The 20,723-nt window shown below is 33.9% G+C and overlaps 1 protein-coding gene across 1 annotated transcript in view; it reads left to right on the top strand.

Moving 5' to 3' along the window:
- Positions 1-227: 227 nt before the first annotated feature.
- LOC140044840 (protein Wnt-4-like) overlaps positions 228-20,723 on the top strand; it is a 39,271-nt gene continuing 18,775 nt past the window's right edge. The window contains exons 1-2 of the mRNA XM_072089520.1: positions 228-836; positions 10,182-10,426. Coding sequence (XP_071945621.1) covers positions 742-836; positions 10,182-10,426 — 340 coding nt within the window. The 5' untranslated portion in view covers positions 228-741. The remainder of the gene's footprint in view (positions 837-10,181; positions 10,427-20,723) is intronic.

Here is a 20,723-nt window from a genome sequence, read left to right as displayed (position 1 = left end):
ACACGGCATAGAACAGACACCAATTCACGATCAATTTGTAATCTTTTATGTATCAGTAGACAATGTAGTAGTTATCAGATGCTTTGTGTGCTGGATTCAGAAAATAAGTCCGCTTAAGAATATTAAACCTCGCTCAATAAAAAACTTATTATCTCAGATATTGTACTTTTAAGTAAATTGATTGGCGCATCAAAGCAAACGATAGGGCCTTCCGGGAGGTATTCTACTGGAATCCGAGTTGTTCTTTTACTGCCTAAACCGGTTATAAATTCCCTTTTACGAGATCCCATGATGCATTGCGCAGTGGATATTGTAGAACTGTACTTAAATCCAAACAGAAGCGAGAACGAGTTCGCACACACACGTCACCACAATTGATAGTTTCAGCCTAATATTAATAAGCAGCAGGACAAGTTTATAATAAAAGCGTGAATTGTATCTTCAAAGAAAAAAATACATAAACTACTGAAAAATCTACATATTTGAGGATTATTTACTTCGGAAAAGGAGATGTTTTAAAAAGCAATCGCTTTAGTTGATTTACGCGAGGAATTTTTATTTTATTCATCGCGGTACAGAAAGTTGGAACTTTGCCGGTGTGTATTGTAAGGGGGAAAGGGGTTTGCTTCAGACTCGCATATATTATATGTACCTTCACTTTGGTGGTGTACAGCTGACAAACCGTCAGAGCATTCGTGCTTTTTTTTATGGTAAATATACTTTGGAACTTTTAAAAACATCATGCAGTGGAAATATTATAGGCCTACACCACAATATTTTCTTTGGATTTTTGCACTCGTCTACCTACTTGTTGGATGTAATGCAAGTGCCTGGTTGTAAGTAGTTTTTATTGCTTATTATCATTCTAAAATACATCACTTCTTTCTGTAATTTAATGTTCCAGCTTTTATTTCTATTATCAAGAGAGGTCTCTTCAGCAGACTCTAATTGAATTGGGACCCTTTTATATATATACCGAACTTTATTATTTTTATGTTTTGTTTTGTTTTGTTTGTTTTGACGTATTATCAACTTCTGTGAGTGAGTCTTTTCATATAAGGTCTTTACAATTTAAAACAATCCTTTTTAAGACCCCAAAGAAGTTAAAACACCGATCTAAAATTGGTAAATGGAGAAAATCCATAAAATATAACAGTTTTATGTCCACGTGAAAACTAAATGCATAAATAAACGTAACCCCTGTTTTGATTTACTTTTCATGCCGTCGTCAGTTTATAATAATAATACCGTATTTACGGTACAGTGTAAATTGATGACAGTGGTTTGTACATACGACCCTGATGTATCATAAAACGATCATATATTACTATGTTTTTGTGTTAGTGTTTTGAAGGGTAAATTATGTTGTGAATACAATTTATAGGTATAGCCCATATCACCGGAATGCATAGCTAGTTTTATAACGTTTCCGAAGGTTAAGAAGTCAGACCTAAGTTAGTTGTCATCGCCTATCTACAAAAACTTAGGCCCAGATAACTATACGTCTGATATTACAGTACGTCCCAATAACTAAATAATCGTTTGATTAGCCTAGGTTTTGTTACGTATCCGTGTGGGTAGACATTTTACTAAACCTATGTATGGTTTAGAAATCCATAGATTATCCATGTGATAAACAATACGGCAAATGGCTACACACAATTTAATAGCATACAATATGATATGATGAGTACAGTTGGCTATTGCTATACAACTAACCTACTTAAGAAAATAAGGTACAGGGAATATTAAGTTAATTTGTTTAGTTTAAACCAACATTATACAGTAGTTATTCTAGACCATGCTTTAGTTATTATACTGGTATTATAGTAACTTCACCATGCGTTGTATCATGCTCAATCGAAATTAGAGCGAAGAAGGTAGCTAAACTGCAACAACACTACACACATTCTGGCAATTTGAATAATGTGAAACCTTTATTCATACAAATTGTTGATAGTAGGCCTACTCTAGATAGTAACATCGCCTGAAAACACGGATTCACACCGGGATTCACACAGGAGTAAAAAAAAAACAGATTATAGACATGTAGGCCTACTTGTTATTAATATAAACTTTCTCTATTTATAGATACAATACATTTGATTTCTCAAAACGCATAGCAGGAGCGTAACTTCGTTAGATCCATATAGATTCCGACACAGCTAGATAAATTGCAATGTACATATGTTTGTATAATTGAGTTTATGTTTTATGATTTATGTCTATTTATTGCCCGAACGCAGCAGCCCGTATTTTACTTGTAACAAGTGCACGTATACACTTATTGATTTAAAATTAATTTGTTGTAACTGTTTGAAGAAACGCCAATGCGGCTCAACTATGTATTTTTAATACTCAAGTAATCGGGTCGGAATGGTATTTAGGTATTTATATAGTCCTGCTATTTGTGTTAATTATGCAACTGGATTTGCTTAATTGAATTGAACTTTAAAAGTTCCGCTAGTATTATTATATCGTTTGAATCAGGTTTGAATATAGCCACGTATTACTTTCAACGTCACGCCGTCGTCGCCTTCGTTATACCGTCGTACTGTAGTCCTCCAACTCATGTCCGTCATTGGTCATCTTTTCCTCCTTCGTGCCATCTTTCTATCTTGACGTGACGTCCTTATTTTCATTACTGATATCTTGATTATCTTCTTCTTCAGAAACATCATAATCATCATCATTTGCGTCGTCAATATCACCAACATCTTCTCTATTGGCACGCCCGCAACATCATCTTCTTCATCGACTTCATCATTATTTTTCATTGACATCATCTTCTTTAAAAGACATCTTCTTTAATGCCATCACATCCTCTTCAATGACATCAGATTATCTTCTTCATTGAACTCACCTTCCTCAATGCCAAGACCACTCTTCTTAATCGACATCGTTATCGGTGGCATCTCCTTCATTGACATCATCATTATTCTTCATTGGCATCATCATGTTAAAAAGACATCATGTTCTTCAATGCCATCCTATCCTCTTCCTAATCGACATCGTCATCTTTGATATAATCTTCTTCAGTGACATCATCTTCTTCTTAAAAAGACATCATCTTCTTCAATGCCATGCCATCCTCTTCTCTTAATCAACATCGTCATCTTTGATATAATCTTCTTCAGTGACATCATCTTCTTCTTAAAAAGACATCATCTTCTTCAATGCCATGTCATCCTCTTCTCTTAATCGACATCGTCATCTTTGACATAATCCTCTGCATTGACATCATCAATAGTCTTTATTGGCATCATCTTCTTCTTAAGAAGACATAATCTTCTTCGATGCAATCCCATTCTCTTCTTAATCACCGTCTTCATTGACATCATCATTAGTTTTCATTGACATCACCAGTTCAGTGGCATCATCTTCTTAAAAAAACATCATCTTCTTCATTGACATCAAATCTTTCTCATCGACATTATTCATCATCATATAGCATCTTCGTTGTCATCATTTCATCTTCGTCATAATCAAAATGATATTGCAAATTTCCGACTTATTGTTGTTTTCCTCATTAGCAGATAAAACACAACCTGTCGATAAATTCAGCCAAATTATGTTCTGAATAAAGCCTCTGAACGATTAATCTGACTATTTCATTTCGATTGTAATAGTATTATCAGAACCAGTGCAGTCGGTCACAGAGATATGGACACATTCAGGCCCTACTTATAGTTCACATGATTTGAATTATGTTAATATATCCAAGGGAAGTCAAGGAAAAAATGACGGTGGCTATGAATCAATTCGCATGGCTACTTACATTGGATATTATTCCATAAACTGTACTGTGAGAACAATCACTCTTCCGAAATACATAAATAATAGCACCGCCTCTGACCAACATCATATGTATTTTCTGTATTTAATTTGTGAGAAAACTACCATAAGTTACTAATAGTTACGTGTTACTTCCACGTATATTAAACTCTTCGGGGATGCCCACTTGAGAGTCCAAAACTTCAGTTTTTTATACTTTCGTTTGTTATCTAGGGTAGCCTGTTTTATTTTGAAATAATATTAGGGGTCATTGCACGATATAATGGTACTCCCCATAGGACGTATTTCACGCGTCTGACCATTCATTAATCATAGAGTATTGATGGTTTAATAAGCCTAGGTTTATTGATATACTTGTGGTACAAGTGATTGCTTTTCTAAGCTAACATAAATCGAAAAGAAGGCCCAATAAACGTACTAAATAATTAGTGCTCGTTGGATTCTTCAACATTTTGACTCGTGCATCCGGTTCGGAAATTGGTGCGTGAAGTAGTGAAATAATATTTTTCTAGATTTTATTTCACCTAACACATGGTATCTATTAAAGTATGAATAAAGCAAAGAAAGAGGTTAAAATATTAAAGGAGAGAAATTAGACCATGCTAACTCAATTGATACAAAATTTGTAACATTTTAGTAAGCCTGTACACTTTTAATAAACACAGTCTGCTTGGTGCTAACGTAAACCGTATAAATTATGTTAAGAATATATTTAAAAACATATTTACTACAGCATTGCTGTTACAGTAAAACACATTATAAATTCCGGGTGATAGGCTCATATATTTGTTCATGTTTGTCCTTTGAAAATATATTTCATCACCAACGTTCTTATATCGTATCTTACAATTTCAATTTATTGTAATTTCATTTGTATTTGTGAAACAGACACAAACACTAGCAATACAATATCGTACCAATATAGACTTCACTTATAAACGGTATAATTGTAATGTTGGAAGCAGATACTTTAACCATCTGATTGGTCAGTTGGCCTGCATAACTTGGAACGCAACTGTATCAAAGCGCACTGCACGCGATGACAGCGAGGCTAATGAAACAAGAATTTATATGATTTTACCATTGACCCTGGTAATTAAAATGTCTGTTTTAATAAATAGCTGTAACGTTTGAAATTTAGTGTGAATGGTTTGTTTTAACCGACCCCACACCATGTCTGAGTGCCACGGTCGCTTGTAGGTGGAATTTATGCAATTTATGGTCGTATTTTTCACTGATCGACTGTCAATATTAATATGTACGTACCACTTATAAAAAGTATACATTGTTTTCAAACTAATTCCAAAATGGAGATTACAGCTTGAACAAAATTAGCTTATAATGTGTTGGTATTTTCGAATATTTGCGAAACAGACTGGAGATTGTGATCGTGTCGTTCCGTAGTGGTACCGGTATATAATAATTAATGTTTAAAACATAAGGTTAAGTACAAGTTCGTGACAAATGCTCACTTTAAATTAATCACATCTAGCGCGTATGCATAAGTATAAGAATATTATTTGAAGGTATTCATAATAATTAGACATATGTTAAAGTGGATCTCAACACAGTCCACGCCCGAATGTCTTGTGATTTTTATACAAAATGAGCGGTATGCGATAAATTAATTGATTATTAAGAGAAGTACCTGTTTGGCGGCTGCCTCCTGTTTACCAGTCTGGTCTTTCGAAAAAGAGGAAACTCATTAATTTTTTGCAGAAACAACAACAAATTGTTTTAATTCATGAATATTAGGGTAAGGCCTCTATTTATAGTTTGAAAAATACACATTACTTAGTGTTGATGTGTTTTTCATGATTATAGCCTACTTACGTCTAAAATATAAGTAATGACAGTAGGTGCATCATGGTTTGGGCAGGTTAAATTGTCACAAGGACAAATTCATGAGCTAGTTTCATCCAAACGAATACATTGTTACACTAAGGTCCTTGGACAAAGTTTCGTCCGAAATTAAATAATTGCTAGTCACATTAAAACAACATGGATTTAATAGTGCGTACAGTTTACGACTGATTACATTAGACTATGTCATGAGGCGGTGTTTTTCCTACAGAAGGCGCCCTCAAAGTTTGGAAAAAGTTTAAAAAGTTAGGTTTTTACAAGTGTAACAGTATCGGTATATATATGTGTATTGTCTAAAAATAGTTTCCAAAACGAAACTGTGTAGGGTATTAAAACATTCACTGTGTTTCCCATACATAGGTCACAGGTAGTAATTTATATGAATTCATCACTTTTTCACCTTATGAAATCCTTACAATGTTCGATTTATATTTGTCGTACACACAACATAAAAATGCCTACTGTGACCACTTAACAATGTCACTAATGTCACCAATGTATCTAATATGTCACCATTTCTAACATAAATTCTCTTGATGTAGATAGTAAAGAAGTAGTTACGCAAATAATGTGTAAACATGATTAAACTTTTGCCCCAAAAACCTTTCTGAGTTCAGATCACCCAATAAAAAAACCCTAAGGCCCTGTTCAGACCCATGGCGTTAGACCGTTTTAGCGTACGACGCTAAAAGAATGTGTGTCTGAACAGTTGGGGATTAGCGTACAACGCGTCGTACAACGGTTGTAGCGTTGTAGTGGAAAACGGTTGATAGTACCGTTTTAGCGTACGACGCTACTGTAAGTCAACGTTGTATCCAATCAGAACGTTTCCTGTTATGACGCGAAACAAGGTTTGACCTAGGCTGACATCTTTTGTATCGTCAATGTGTGAGATGGATTTCAATAACAAAAAGGCCAGAATAAATAAGGCCTAACTAAACTACAAATACAACTGTTACAAAGGCTACAAACTACTATCAACTGATTACCATTATATTTTCTAACAAATGACATAAATACATGCACCTTGTATTTAAACATAGGGACTACGATCCCATCCACTTTTAGGCCTAGCTAGGCCTAGAGCCATTCACGCATTTCATTCAAGCTAAAAACTAGCCTGGGACATCAAGTCACTCATTCATACAAGGCAGACTAGACTGGACAAGTTTAATGCTGAAAACCCCCTAACTCCTAAAAAAATCAGTAAACAAACAAGGGGAGCTGTCCCTTTTATTAGCAAGTTAAGGGTTATTTTGAACCGACTGGACCAAAGAATATATATCTTTGACTGGACTGGATAGACTAATCACAATCATTTTTTTCTTCATCATTACGAGGCCTGCTTTATTTTCGTAACACAAGAGCCTGGGGAAAATGTTTTTTACTACAAACAAAATAAAAACAATAGAAACAGAAATTTGGCTTTACTATATTTTTCTTAAATAAATGCTGAGGTATGTTTTATTTACGGCAAATTTTGTCATAATTGTAGGGCTGAGATCTAGGCCTATATACAGTGGAAATAATGATGAAAACACGTGGGTAAGAGTACATGAATATGCAACTAGAAACAACCTGGATGACGTACTTCCGTTGTAACGATAATCGTACGCTATGGGTCTGAACACCTCGTTTTTTTCTCTGCGGTTTGTAACGTGACCTTGATAGTAACGTTGTACGCTAAAACGGTCTAACGCCATGGGTCTGAACAGGGTCTAAGTGTTAGCCTATCGATAATTGACAATAAGTTTTAAGTACAAACAAGAAATAACTCTTTACATCTATTCCCACTGAGAACATTTGAGTCCCAGTGGTGAAATTAACATGGATTTTATTTGGGTTAACATACCGTTGTGTAAAATCGCTCATTTAACCTAAAAGGTACTAATCGTGATTTTTCTTCTACCATACCATGCACACCCCCACGCTTTTGACATTAATATCTTTGTTAAGTAGAATTTCATCGCGATTAACTACCGGAACTTGAAAGTAACTATAAACAGATTCGAGCAGCACTGTACTCTATAGTTATTTAGCAAAACAATCAGAATAAGATTTAGTACAAGCAGAATCAGACGCTAACTAACTGATTTAAAATGCTATATGGATGCCAGCGGTAACCCCACAACCTGTACTCATAATTTACACTAATCTTCAACTTAAATAGTAGTTCGTTATGGCTTAAAAGAAAACAATAGTTTTGTATTTGATGTTGTATTTTCTTATTTCCACTTTCCTTTAAAAAAAATTATATCTAAACATGGAATGAATATTATGTATTTCAATTAGTAGGCCTATAGATTATCTATATTTTAATAGAGAGTGTTTGTTATAAACACAGTTTTGCAGTGTCCATACAGTATAAGGCTACATGGGATATCAAAATGACCGGAATGATCGTGGTAAAAACGCTCAGTGCGGATATGTCCTAGTAATGACTTGTTGATGCCTCTTAACAATTCCGATAATACAACTGACAAGGTACCACCACAAAACGAAGCAACGGAACGCACTATATCTGAGCGAATTAGTTCTCCAAAGTGTGTCGATACCACACCGCGACTAAACTATGCATTTCTGAAATCGGTCCCGGATTCATGCCGCAGTTGATACTCTATTCTATTGTAGGCCTACATTAAAAATAACATTATGCAACATGCCAGTCCAGAGACGATACAGCAATGTTGTTTGTTTAATTCCCATGAGCCGTTTATAGTTTCTTTAATATTGCGCAAGTATAGACCGTCTTAAAATAAATTGGTTGTCAGAGACCTCGTTTAAAGCTAAACTAATTATTTCGTTGTAATATTGATTGTTTTAAGTTGTTTTAACGTAAACGTGCAATTGTCAGTGTTTACTGTACTCTTTTAGTATTTACCGTGATGAATGGTATAACTGTCGTGAAAACAAACCAAAGCAACCCAATTAGCGCAGTCAGGAGTGGTGATTGAGTGGCATTTATCCTATACATCTCTCCACATATACTTCCTCTTTTGTACCACCCTAATCCGTTATCAAATGTCTAAAACGTTTGTAAGGTATATTTACATCCAGAAATAACCATCGTCTTTTTGATTTTAGGCCAAATAGAAAAAAAAATGGAATGAAATCCGGAATTTATTTTGTTTTATGAAGTGACTTTATTGTTAGCTGTTTCTTGGGTCATATCGACAATGTATAATTTACGGTAGCGATTGCGGTCATCCAATTACGAATACGATGGTATAACGAATGATGAACACAATTATTTCTTAAAAATGTAAAATAGCAAATAGTGAGAGATTACTAACTGTTTTGACCTCCCTCATTTTGAAAATAATTAATTTCTCTCATTCTTTCTTTTTTTGACCGAATCGACATTATTACGTAACATTTTGGTAGATGAATTTCATCAGTCTGCTCTGTCTTTATATTGTAATAATTGTCATTCTCATGTTAGGAAGACGTGGAATGTGAAGTCTACACACATTGACGTATTTTATAGTTTTATGAGTCCAGATTAATGTCACCTACAACTTTCCTTTAACCACATTGACCAAACGGACGTAATTTGTTAACAACTTTATAGGGTCAAACAAATAAACTTGTTTACATGTAAAGACCATTTACTATCCTCTTGGGTTGGATAAACTATTTTTATTCTTGTAAACAATGTAAAACAATGCCAAATAAGTGTCATATACCACGTGTAGTGTTATGCCAACGCTATGCTTATTTGGAATACACTGTATAATTCGTGTATATTTATTTCCCTTCGAAACTAGTCACACAAATCAATATATTAGTCTTCAAGAAATTTATGAATCTAGAGCGTTTAATTGGTTATATATGTGTACAATATTGTATTGCATTATGACACATATATTTCATAAGTTGACATAATTGTATTAGAACATCAATGTAGAAATGTATTACTTTATCGTATTTACGTGAACGTAAAGACGAAGATGGATAGAAAACTACAGATCTATTTTTAAAACATTAAATTTGGCTTAAACTAAAAGAAAATATAGTGAGATAGGTGTTGGTTTACTTTGTGCGAGAAAGATAGGATTTATACATTGTTTGTAGAGAAATAAATTTAGTTAAAATAACTAAACATTTTATTTGTTACAGGTCCACGAAAATAGAATATACTTAATCACAATAAATGATAAATCAATTTTACCTTAAAATTTATAATTTTTAATTAATTAAAAATTTGATTATGCAACAAAATTGCAAAATGTGTAAAGTACTGCATTTAAAAAAAATTTTTTTTTTCCAAATTTTAGGCCAATTTATTTTTTAGCACGAGACAAGAAACTTTGTATATTGTAGAAGTATAAATGTTTCAATCAAAGTTTTATTGTGTTTTTATGATTATGCCATTAGTTTTTAAATTAATAATGTTTTTGAAATGTAAAATGTGAGAAAGAGGGAAGAGTAATGAACGAAAAAAGATCGATCAGGAAAAGTACTGATGAAAGCAAGGTTGAGGTTTCTTTTATAATTAATCTATTATCATGTTTAAATTATAGGGCTTTGTCAGCAATCCACGCCTCGGGTATATCTTCAATAAAAACATCGGACTGTGATAATTTACCAGGCTTGATAAACAAACAGGTACAGATATGTAAGCGTAACGCGGAGGTTATGAAAAGCGTCAGCGGTGGAGCGGTAAACGCGATACACGAGTGTCAATTTCAATTCGCCAATAGGCGCTGGAACTGTTCAACTATTGATGCACACAACAACGCAGTTTTTGGAAACGTTTTAGAAAACGGTAAGTCTATTATGTTATCAACTGGTATTATATTTTGCTGCTGTTTTATTCATTTTGACCTAATTATTGATTTTTTATCTTCAAACTTTCGCTCTTAAGCTCTGTCTACACTATCAAACTATGGAGGTATAAAATCTAATTTTTACCTCCATGATCAAACTTTATATGACAAACAAAAATGATGCCATAGCACTAGCACTACCATATTTGGGCTCATCACACTGTCAAAGTAGTAGATGTAGTTTCTTTGAAGATAGCAACAAGTGTTTATAACTTTAAAATAGAATTACTTAGGCCCAATGCGCTATTTCAATTCCTTAAAACACCTTAATATTTTGATTATTGGATTATTGTTAGTATATGCGAGCGCTCCAGTTGGTTATATATAAAATATGGAACATGCATTTTTTTGTAATGCATAAGTATCATATGAATATGATATTACGGATTGATAAATTTGGAGAATTCGAGGTTTCTTTCGGAACTTGTTTTACTTTCTTTACGGTTACAAATTGCATTGTACACAGATCAAGGCTAATTTAAACGAGCGTTTTTGGTCACTTAATTATTAATGTATCCTTAATAGATCTGTCGATTTTGACCAGGTGTGTCCGAAAAAAGTACATACTTGACCCCCGGTCCACTGGACACTACACGCTAAAGTCTGCGCTTTTCCTAAATTAGAGCTTATCGTGGTTTGATCGGGGAGTAGGCTTGACCATATCAGTCGTCGAAGGAACTGATCGGAAATGTCAAGAAGTACACCGTTTAAATGTCTGCGTTTATCACTCAATGCTGATATAGTAAAAGTGATGACATTTTAGGATTGGTCGTTAATATGCTTACCTTCCTATTGAAGGTCTTTGGTTCAAGACGGTCACGATTCACTGATAACAGGCCTACTTACTGTGTAGTTTATTTATATAATTCTATATCTTAAAAAACACAAATGACAGCCACAAAGCAAAGAATTTTCAATATTTAAAAAATCATGTAGGCCTTAAATCTTTTTATCCCAGGTAAGTAAAATTATTCCAGAGCATGCCTAACGTAAAAGCCTCACAACACGTTCGGCTTAGAATATTCGAAGCTGGGCTTGTAGACTTTTGGGGTAGCCATTCCAAGAAGGAAAGAAAATCAGAAGATTACTCACGACAACTCGATTGAACTATAGCCTAGTTCATCGACACGCTCCTCCACGTAGGCCTATCAGATGGGTACAAGTCTTGATGACACACCGACGAGGATGTTACTCTTCGGGACTGATTTCAAAATATTTCGGTGAATGGTAAAACTCAAACCAGGGAAATGTAAAAAATAAGACATTCCTCACAGATCAAACCACATAAATTCCAGTGATGCTTTATGAATGTATTATTTGAAACTGTGGATAATTAAGGCTATGATAGGTAAATTCAAAAAGATTCAAATAGTCTTTAGATCTATATTATGTATCACCATTAAAAAAAATACTTTTGCGCTAGTTATTCACAGTAATATTGATTTGTCATTAACTAAAACATTTTGTCATAATGGTATCACACTTTAAACAAGTTTATGAACTAAACTAAAGACCTGAATGGATTATATGATTTTTTTTTTCATTTTCCCCCTACATAATGTAAGTTGATTTAAGGCATAATTCATGTGCTTTTACCACCTAGGTTCGAATCCAACTCTCGCCGCATTGCTTGTATCCGTAGGCAAGATACTTTACTTACGTTGCCTCTCTCCACCCAGGTGTATAAATGGGTACCCAGTTAGATCTAGACACAACTTTGCGCTGGTTACCGGCTGCATTATGGGAGTATGTTTCCATACGTGTTTGATCCCAAAAAATACTGGGGTAATAATCCTTGTAAAGCGCCTTTGAGTATGATTACTCATGAAAGGGCGCTATATAAATGTGGTATTATTATTATTATTATTATGTAATTTAAAATTTACGTAGAAGGTGCGCTGCTACACGACAGGTAGGAGAACGACATGTCCTTCCGATTGAAATTAGTAATACTTTATAGTTCAGAAATTCGAGAAGTGGTTGAATTTTTATCGTTTGAACAAAATAATGTTATATATACCCAATTTCGTCTGTTACTTTCCCTTTGACTTGGGAAGTCAAGAGGTACAAGTAAAAACAATTACAGCATTCCAAAAATTAATTTCAATTGCAATGCCTGTGGTACAAGTGATTGTTAGAGCATATTGGAACTTGGCAAAACAAACAATTTGCATTAATATCATAAACCACACGGATTTTTTGTCCTGATTTACAAGCTGAATTTTGGTTGGAAAATAAGATAATTGAGTAATAAGTTTGGCGACGGATATCTTTCATCGAATATAATCTCAGACAGATAATGTATAGTTCCATAACCTGATCGACAGTTTTTTCTGAGAATAATGAAAACTGACCAGCTGTCCTATACACCCGGCCACCGTTTCCAATGAAAAAACGAACGATATAAATCCATTAATATCCTTATCACATTAATTAATAAGTTTATACCTTAATTGTCTATTGAACCTGATAAATACGTTCGTTTAATCAGGACGCTCGCTTGATATACAAGGGGAATATTTGTTTCTGATAAATGTGCCAGATAACTTAAATAGTGTGCTGAAGTTAATTCATTATGAATGTACAGTTTCCGAAGGCAATCTCGTGATATCGTTCTTGCTATTCGTTTTTGAGTTTTTAAGTGCTTCCAAAATTTTATTACAACGCGAATCCAAATTTATTAGTGTGTTTATTTTAATATTTAATAACTATATTAAAAATAAAAGAGAATGTTTTTGTATTCATCCTTCATATACAGTGTCCGTACCATTGCTCAGTGCTGTATCTGTATTTCTCCAATATTATCATAGGAATATTTGGTAGTGGGCCTACAACATCACATGTGTCCTCTAGTAGTACGGTATAATATCCATAACCTAGCCCTAAACCTAAACTTACACGGATACATGTGATACAAATGAGATGCTGTATTAACAAATATATGTGGAGATACAGCCATGAGAATCGGGTAGTTTCAGAGTTGTGACATCATACAACAATCGATAATAAATTGCATTATCTTATTTTAAATTTGAGGTATGCTGTTACAGAGTAGAGTACTGTAAAATAACTTTACCTTTATTTTGTTTGTTTATATAAATACAAGTAGCCTAATATAATATAATAAATACATGGTAATTAATAGAAAGTGTGCTTACCCTATTACAATTGAATTTGATACTATTAATGTAATCTCGAAGAAAACATTTTGTTTCTCTATCTCCTAATGAGTTAAGGGAAATCAGTAAATGTTTTCTATCTATCACTGTCAGTTATGAGTTAGATCAATTGCATACGGAAACAGAAACAAGATGCTTCAAGAAGAAACAGTTATTTTATAATATGTATCTGCTTTAAATAGACGGTAATGCATTGGTACAGTAACTAAACATTTTGTCAATGATAAAAAATGCGTAAATAGTAATACAGTTATAAATAACATACAGTGACAAGAATAACGGTATATATACACGATTTATTTTCTATCGGATTTAACAACTATCGGAGATATGAGGTATACATTGGAGTTATATCGGAGTTAACGTATGTATAAGAGCATACGATCAAAGGAGTCGTGTCAGTGGTTATACTTCGGATAACGGTACAATTTGAATCTGCGTGTGAACACAGAAAAGTTTGAGATTTTTTTTGGCACACATGGCGTTTCATACTTATAGTATAGAGCTGGAAATCTAGTAGTTTCCAGATACTACTGGAAATCTAAACATAAAAAGACAATAACTACAGTACTGCAAATTTGGTACTGTCTGAGACTGAAAATGTATATTCTATGATGCCATGTTAAAAAACTAAAAATCTATGAATTGAGGTCATTCATTTTCATAGAGCGAACTCCCCAGACAGCATTTTGAATAAATTACCGTATTAAACCCACAACATCCCCGTCCAATAAAGATTGAGGGGGAGTGACGATTGAAAGAATAGCCATAATTTCCTCATTATAACATTAGTAGACGCTGTATTTGTGTACAGTGGTTCAGAAGTTAATGTTGATGTCATTATTACAGTATTGAACATTAATTGTACAAATGTATGATCTATTCATAGGAAAGTTCAAAGTCCAGAGAAGATTGCACTCTTCCCATGCTGGTAACTCACATTATTCATTGTATGTAAATTATCTCTACAGAAAAAGAATAACTGAATACGATTAGTATACCGGGTGTATCTTCTTTTGCACTGCATCCCGCCTTATATACATTTCAGATACTTTCGCCCGGAACGGATGCACCGGCCTGGTTTAAGTTCGGACTTCTCCCAGTTGGTCACTATCATTAGCCACGTGAATGTGTTGGATGATCCCATAGGACATAATTCATGAGACAAACGCTCTGGCTTTCTAAAACCGTGGGTCCTTAATAAGAATATTGTAGGCTATGCAAAGGTGTGGGTTAAGCTCCCTACGGATTCCTTCTCCCGGGGGAAGAACGCACCGGCCTGGTTTAATTCTGGATCCTTTACAGGGACATTGGTTATATTCTATGACCGTGTTGGAGTTCGCTCACGTGTACCAACTGTCAAGTGAATGATTGACAGACGGTGAGATTCACTTTGATGGGAAGGGTGACGAATACATTTCCCCTACTTCACGTTAACTTTGCTGTATGCGACTCTTTGGTCCGTACTTGGTCGTTGTAACCGGGTCATACGTCGGGGGTTGTAATGGAAGGAACACTTAAGAAGTGCTGAGCAATAGCTAAGTAAGCATCAATCATATATTTTCTTAAGAAATATTAAATGTAAGTTACTGAACTTGCAGTTAAAACAAACTTGGAAATAATATTACAAACGTTTAATGGTCACATACAAATTTCGAGAGAAATATAAACTTTTGCTGCATTACATCGATTTTCGCTACGCAAACGAATTGACCAATCACTGTCGGCAATTCGAATAATCTATCGCTTGTGATTGATCAATTTTCTTAAGGTTACGGTTTACGTCCTTGCGTTGCGTCCTAGTGGGAACCAAGCTTTGATTACACGCGTCTACTAACACGCGAGGCAGGGATAATTTATCTTATTATTTATGTAAAACTGTACATTTTGTCATGTTAATACATTACCGGTATTAGGCCTGTGTCCCGTATTCTATATTATAGATTATAGTACGATAACATAATATAATAATAATAAATCAAAATAATAACTGAAGATCTAAAACTGGAAAACTAATATTAATAAATTATCCGATAAACATGATGCACTGTAATTAATTACTCATTGTTAGTCACCTTTCTGTATACCAGACATAAGGTTAATAACCAATCAACATACTGTAGGAAACCCCTGTCCAATGTCCGTCAACATTCAATTTCGATATTCTGTCCAACAATACTTTGTTTGGTCAACAATGTCATGAAGGAGGGTTGAGGGAATGATTAAGAGCCTAAAAGCTAAGTGCTGTAGTGAAAGACTTCATTTTAGGAATGAAACACGTTGTATATTTATAACTATAGACATTTGAATTATTTTGATTAATAATGAAGTCAATGCAAATTGAATAAAGGAATAACAAATTAAGTATTATATTACAGAGAAAAAAGATAAAAACAATCAACTTATATACGGTAATGACCTACTAAATTTTCATCCAATTTTGTGGATGATGGTAAGATGGTAACATATACCAATTACACTTTTTATTTTTTTGTAATTAATGTTTTTACTGAAAAATAAAGAAAATATGTAAATATGTACCATGAGATTGTTAGTTTTTCCCAGGACTGAATAATAAACTGTAAGGCTTTACACCACTCTTCCAATCCTAGTTCAGTTACTCTTCGGTTGAATAGGTCTAACCACCAACAATATTGAATTAAACTAAAAATTCAAAGAAAAAATTAGCGAACTGTTCGAAAATTAGCATACCGTACTGTACATTGAATTATCGGACTTTGTGTTTGCGGCAATAGAAGTATCAATAAATAATGAATTTGAATTGATATTTAATTCATGTATTTTAATTTACATGGTTTACCATCCAATATTACATTGAATTAAAATGTGAAAAAGAAATTATTTATCTGTAAACAATGTGTCCAGTATAAAAGGAAAAATCTGTAATAGGCCTACATGTCAGCATTTTCATGTGGAAACACACAAAAAGCCTGTATCGCAAACATAACCATGATACTAGTGTCGTCACATATCAAATACATCATATTACGGACAATTATTATGGACAAATATTGTCATATTTGTGGAGTTATATGACTCAGATTGAGAATCAATTTAATTATTCACGTAATATAGGTAGGCCCCTACTTTATCAACATTAAACTTTTCGATCGAGACTTGTCACACGTATTTCATTATCATCATCATAGGCTTACTGTGTTTCTGTTATTTAAAAAAAATCCGACTCAATTTTGTTCGTCAGCAATTTTGCCTTGTTTTCTATATCTTAAAACAAGATAACAAAAATAACATTTATAGAACAGTTTAAAAACAATGTACACACGTCCGATGCTTCAATCATACATGGAATAATAATCAGACAATGATTTGAGTTTTGTTTTCGCGTGTACACTTCCTGAGTGTGAAACGCACGTAAATATCGTTACGTTGGAGAGGAAATGTGTAATACGATCACTCTTCACATGTACACACGCTAGAGATATGAATTCCACACTTACAGCTTGGACGTTCCCTTTAGAAAAGTTTCAATGACGTCACATACGGTTTTCTCACCTTAATGTCTGAAACGAGAGGCTATTTCAAAAACAAAGAAGCAGAATTGCTATGAACTAAATATATATCATTTTTTGTAAACTTGACGAGGATTCGATTTGTCATTATCGTTAGGTAGGCCTACTAAAGATAAGGCAATAATTTGTAAGTACTAGACAAATGATCTTAATTCAGTTATATATCTGTATCGCAACAGACCGCTGATAATGATGAAAGAATACCAAACAAATGAAAACTGAAGCTTTGTCTACACTGTAAAACTTTATGTGACAAAAACGTGTGATGTACCCAAATATGGTAGTGATATGTTTAAACATGGTAGTGTTATGACATCATCATGTCCTTTATTATATGGGCACATCACATTCTTTTTGTCACATAACATTTGATAGTGTAGAAAAAAAGGCTTAACAACCACAAAATGGATATTATACACTTAGATTACTAAATGTATATTCAAAGGTATCAAACACATTCATATAAAATAAAGACCCGGTTCGAATCCTCATAGCGGTCCTGTGAAGATGATACTTTTCCCCAGGCGTTATCAAACTAGTTTGATAGTGGAGACAGAGCTTTAGTCGGTAACAAGAAAAGGTGTGTTAAAATAAAAACAATGAAATCAAATGTAAATTATTATTAATTCGAACAAAAGAAGAGAAATAAAATCACCATTGACCATCTGTCGTGTCAAAAGAATTACATCATTTCTTTAAAATAATTGTGGAAAAAACTGTTCATTAGTATTCAATACGCGACATCAATTTATGTTTCATTGTCGATGAAATTATTTCGTTCAAATGTCGGTAAATTTCTCGTATAAGGTCTGGTCATGTTTTCCGTTAGGTAAAACTAGTGGCTATTAGTCTAGTCAAAGACACATTAAAACTGGAAATGTGTCATGCTATCCGAACAAAATGTTATGTATTAAAGCAACCTATCCATACTTTTTGATTCAACGTGTTAATTACACTTGCTTGCTCGGGTATATGTTTAAAATGTACGTGATTTAAGCAGGTTTTTTGTAAATAGACGCGCGCGTGCGTACTAAGTATGGGCCTACGTGTATATTATTTTGCAGTAATTCTGATAAATTACTGTTTTATTGCTTTGCGCATACGATATTATATTAAATACAAGTGACGCATTTGGAATTGCATGCTCAAAATTCTGGTCTGGTATAATTATTATTATACCGTGAGCATCATATATTATATTACCTGTTAAACGGGTACGTCCCAAAAAGTGAAAATGAAACGATGTCTTAACACGTTGATCTTTTACCGGATACATTTGATTGATTTAGGCCTAGATCTGTTTAGATGGACTTGTTGTGCATATAAATCTTTACTCAATTTCAACGAAATCTCAACCTGGGCGAGTCAGTAAATTCTATGACGGAACCGCTTTAATGTTACAGTTATAGGCCTAATCAACATTTGCGTTGTTTTATTAGAAGATTTTGTTCGATATTTTTCAGACAAATCGGTTAATGTGTTTCTTACTTATGAAATGGAAATCCGCTGGTGGATCGAAATGATAGTTTCAATGCGAGATGTAATCTAGTATAAATCAAATTGATGTATTTCATTTGCGACGGCAAAATATTACTGTAATCTATTTTGACCAGTTGTTGAATAATTGCAGCGGTCAGTATTTGTGTCCACACCGTGATGTAACAACTGGCCAGGTGGCGGTGACAGGTCAGTGGATGATACTCACCAGTGTTGATTGTCTAAGCAGGGAAGCAAGTCTGTCATACCACCTTCATCGTCCGAGCTTGTAGTCTTCGTAAACTTTAAGACTTAAGTTCAAGTGAAGGTGTTCTGTGGTTAAAACCTTAATAAGCTCACTTTATAATAGTATGAAAAGCAAAATATTATCCATCGACGGACTGGGTTACGACATTTATTGTCCGCTGGGATTTTCGTACGTGAGGTAATTTTTTGAACTTCAGGGTGGGTGTTTGAATGGCGTCTTCGGTCCGAGAGATCACGTGGCCTGGGGGTGGGTCATTTCTCAGTGGAAGAAAGTCAGTGACAGCTGAAATTCCAAATATAGATAAATTTAGTTTTAACAATTTTGTTTTCAATCCTATGTTGAGAAACAATTGATTGTCGTTTTAATCTACTCATTGTATTACTTGATGTTATTTTATTTATTAATAATACTATTTTGATTGTTGCCTTGCTTTAACTATGCTTTGTCAATACAGCTAACCTGCATTTTTAAAAGTCATGGTGCTAAAAACTGACACAGTTGTCGTTATACCATGCGGCAATTTAATTCTGACTATTTCACTGATATTCTCGATACAAATGAGTAGACTGGTGATTTTATTTAGTTACCGTATTCTTAATAATCAGATAATCGAAAAGAGACATTTTGTCCTGTTTTCAGTACAGGCGGTATAACTTTAACCTCCATGGTGTATACCATTTTTAGTATCACTGTTGGCACTAATTCAACGCCGTAGGCATGAGCACTGTGAAAATAAGTACAGTAACATTTTCATAGCAGGAAACGCGAACGTTAAAAAAAGACAATATTGATTCGATGAGGCAATATAGCAAAATATAAAATAAAAACACAGGATAATATAAGTGTTAATAAATCACACCTCCCCAATCATTGAACACTTTAATAGGCAATATATTACTCTACTGTACTGTAAAACTTTCCTTGTTTTTGGTGGCGTCCTGTCGAGTTTAAGTGAAGCTAGCTAACTTGATCGGTAATCCACGATAACCTTTCTGTGCTAACATTTTGTGCTATTTTATGTTTTTCACAACATGCTTTACACCCTGTTTTTAAGTTTAAGTTTCTAGTTTTGCAATTATGCTTTAAAGATAAGTTGATGTTAATTGAAACAGAACTGTTTATCTATCCACTGAAAGGCCGAATCGCGTTTCATGTGAAGTCGAGATCACACATATTGGTAGGCGGTCGAACAAGCCGCCTCATCACTGAACGCAGGCGGTCGGGCCCCGTACATAATATACAGTACTTCGCCACCACTGGCCTAGCAGTTGGAACCAATTTACTGATGTTTTTAATAATTAACCTTGACTTCTTTTCATTAGCTGAAGATGTTGATATGATGTTATTTAATCCTTTTAACCTGTTTCATTTACATTTCAATAATAATTTATACAGAAATACAATTCATATTGTCAAAAGCAGTTGCAAGTTTTGATTATATATTATCAGATCCCTACTGTTTGACCTTATTCGATACGTCTGCCCTTAGTTGTCCAAGGGAGAAATAGTACTACCAAACGACATACAATAGGCGGATATTTCAAAGATTTTAAGGCAGCTACAGTATTATTCTGTTCTTCTGTATGCCTAGATAAAATAAAATAGGCCTACCTTGTTGCTGCCAATGTTTATCAATCTGATAGGCCTACATAGTTATTCCAAACCAGAAAAGTATAAGGCATATTCTTCAAATTTCCATTCTAGTGCTTCAATCACTATAACATAGACCTATAAATACAGGCCCATACTATAATCACTTTCG

The sequence above is a fragment of the Antedon mediterranea genome, chromosome 3 (assembly GCF_964355755.1).
Source record: "Antedon mediterranea chromosome 3, ecAntMedi1.1, whole genome shotgun sequence".
In the NCBI taxonomy this organism is placed as follows: domain Eukaryota; kingdom Metazoa; phylum Echinodermata; class Crinoidea; order Comatulida; family Antedonidae; genus Antedon; species Antedon mediterranea.
This window is presented reverse-complemented; position numbering and strand designations above follow the sequence as displayed.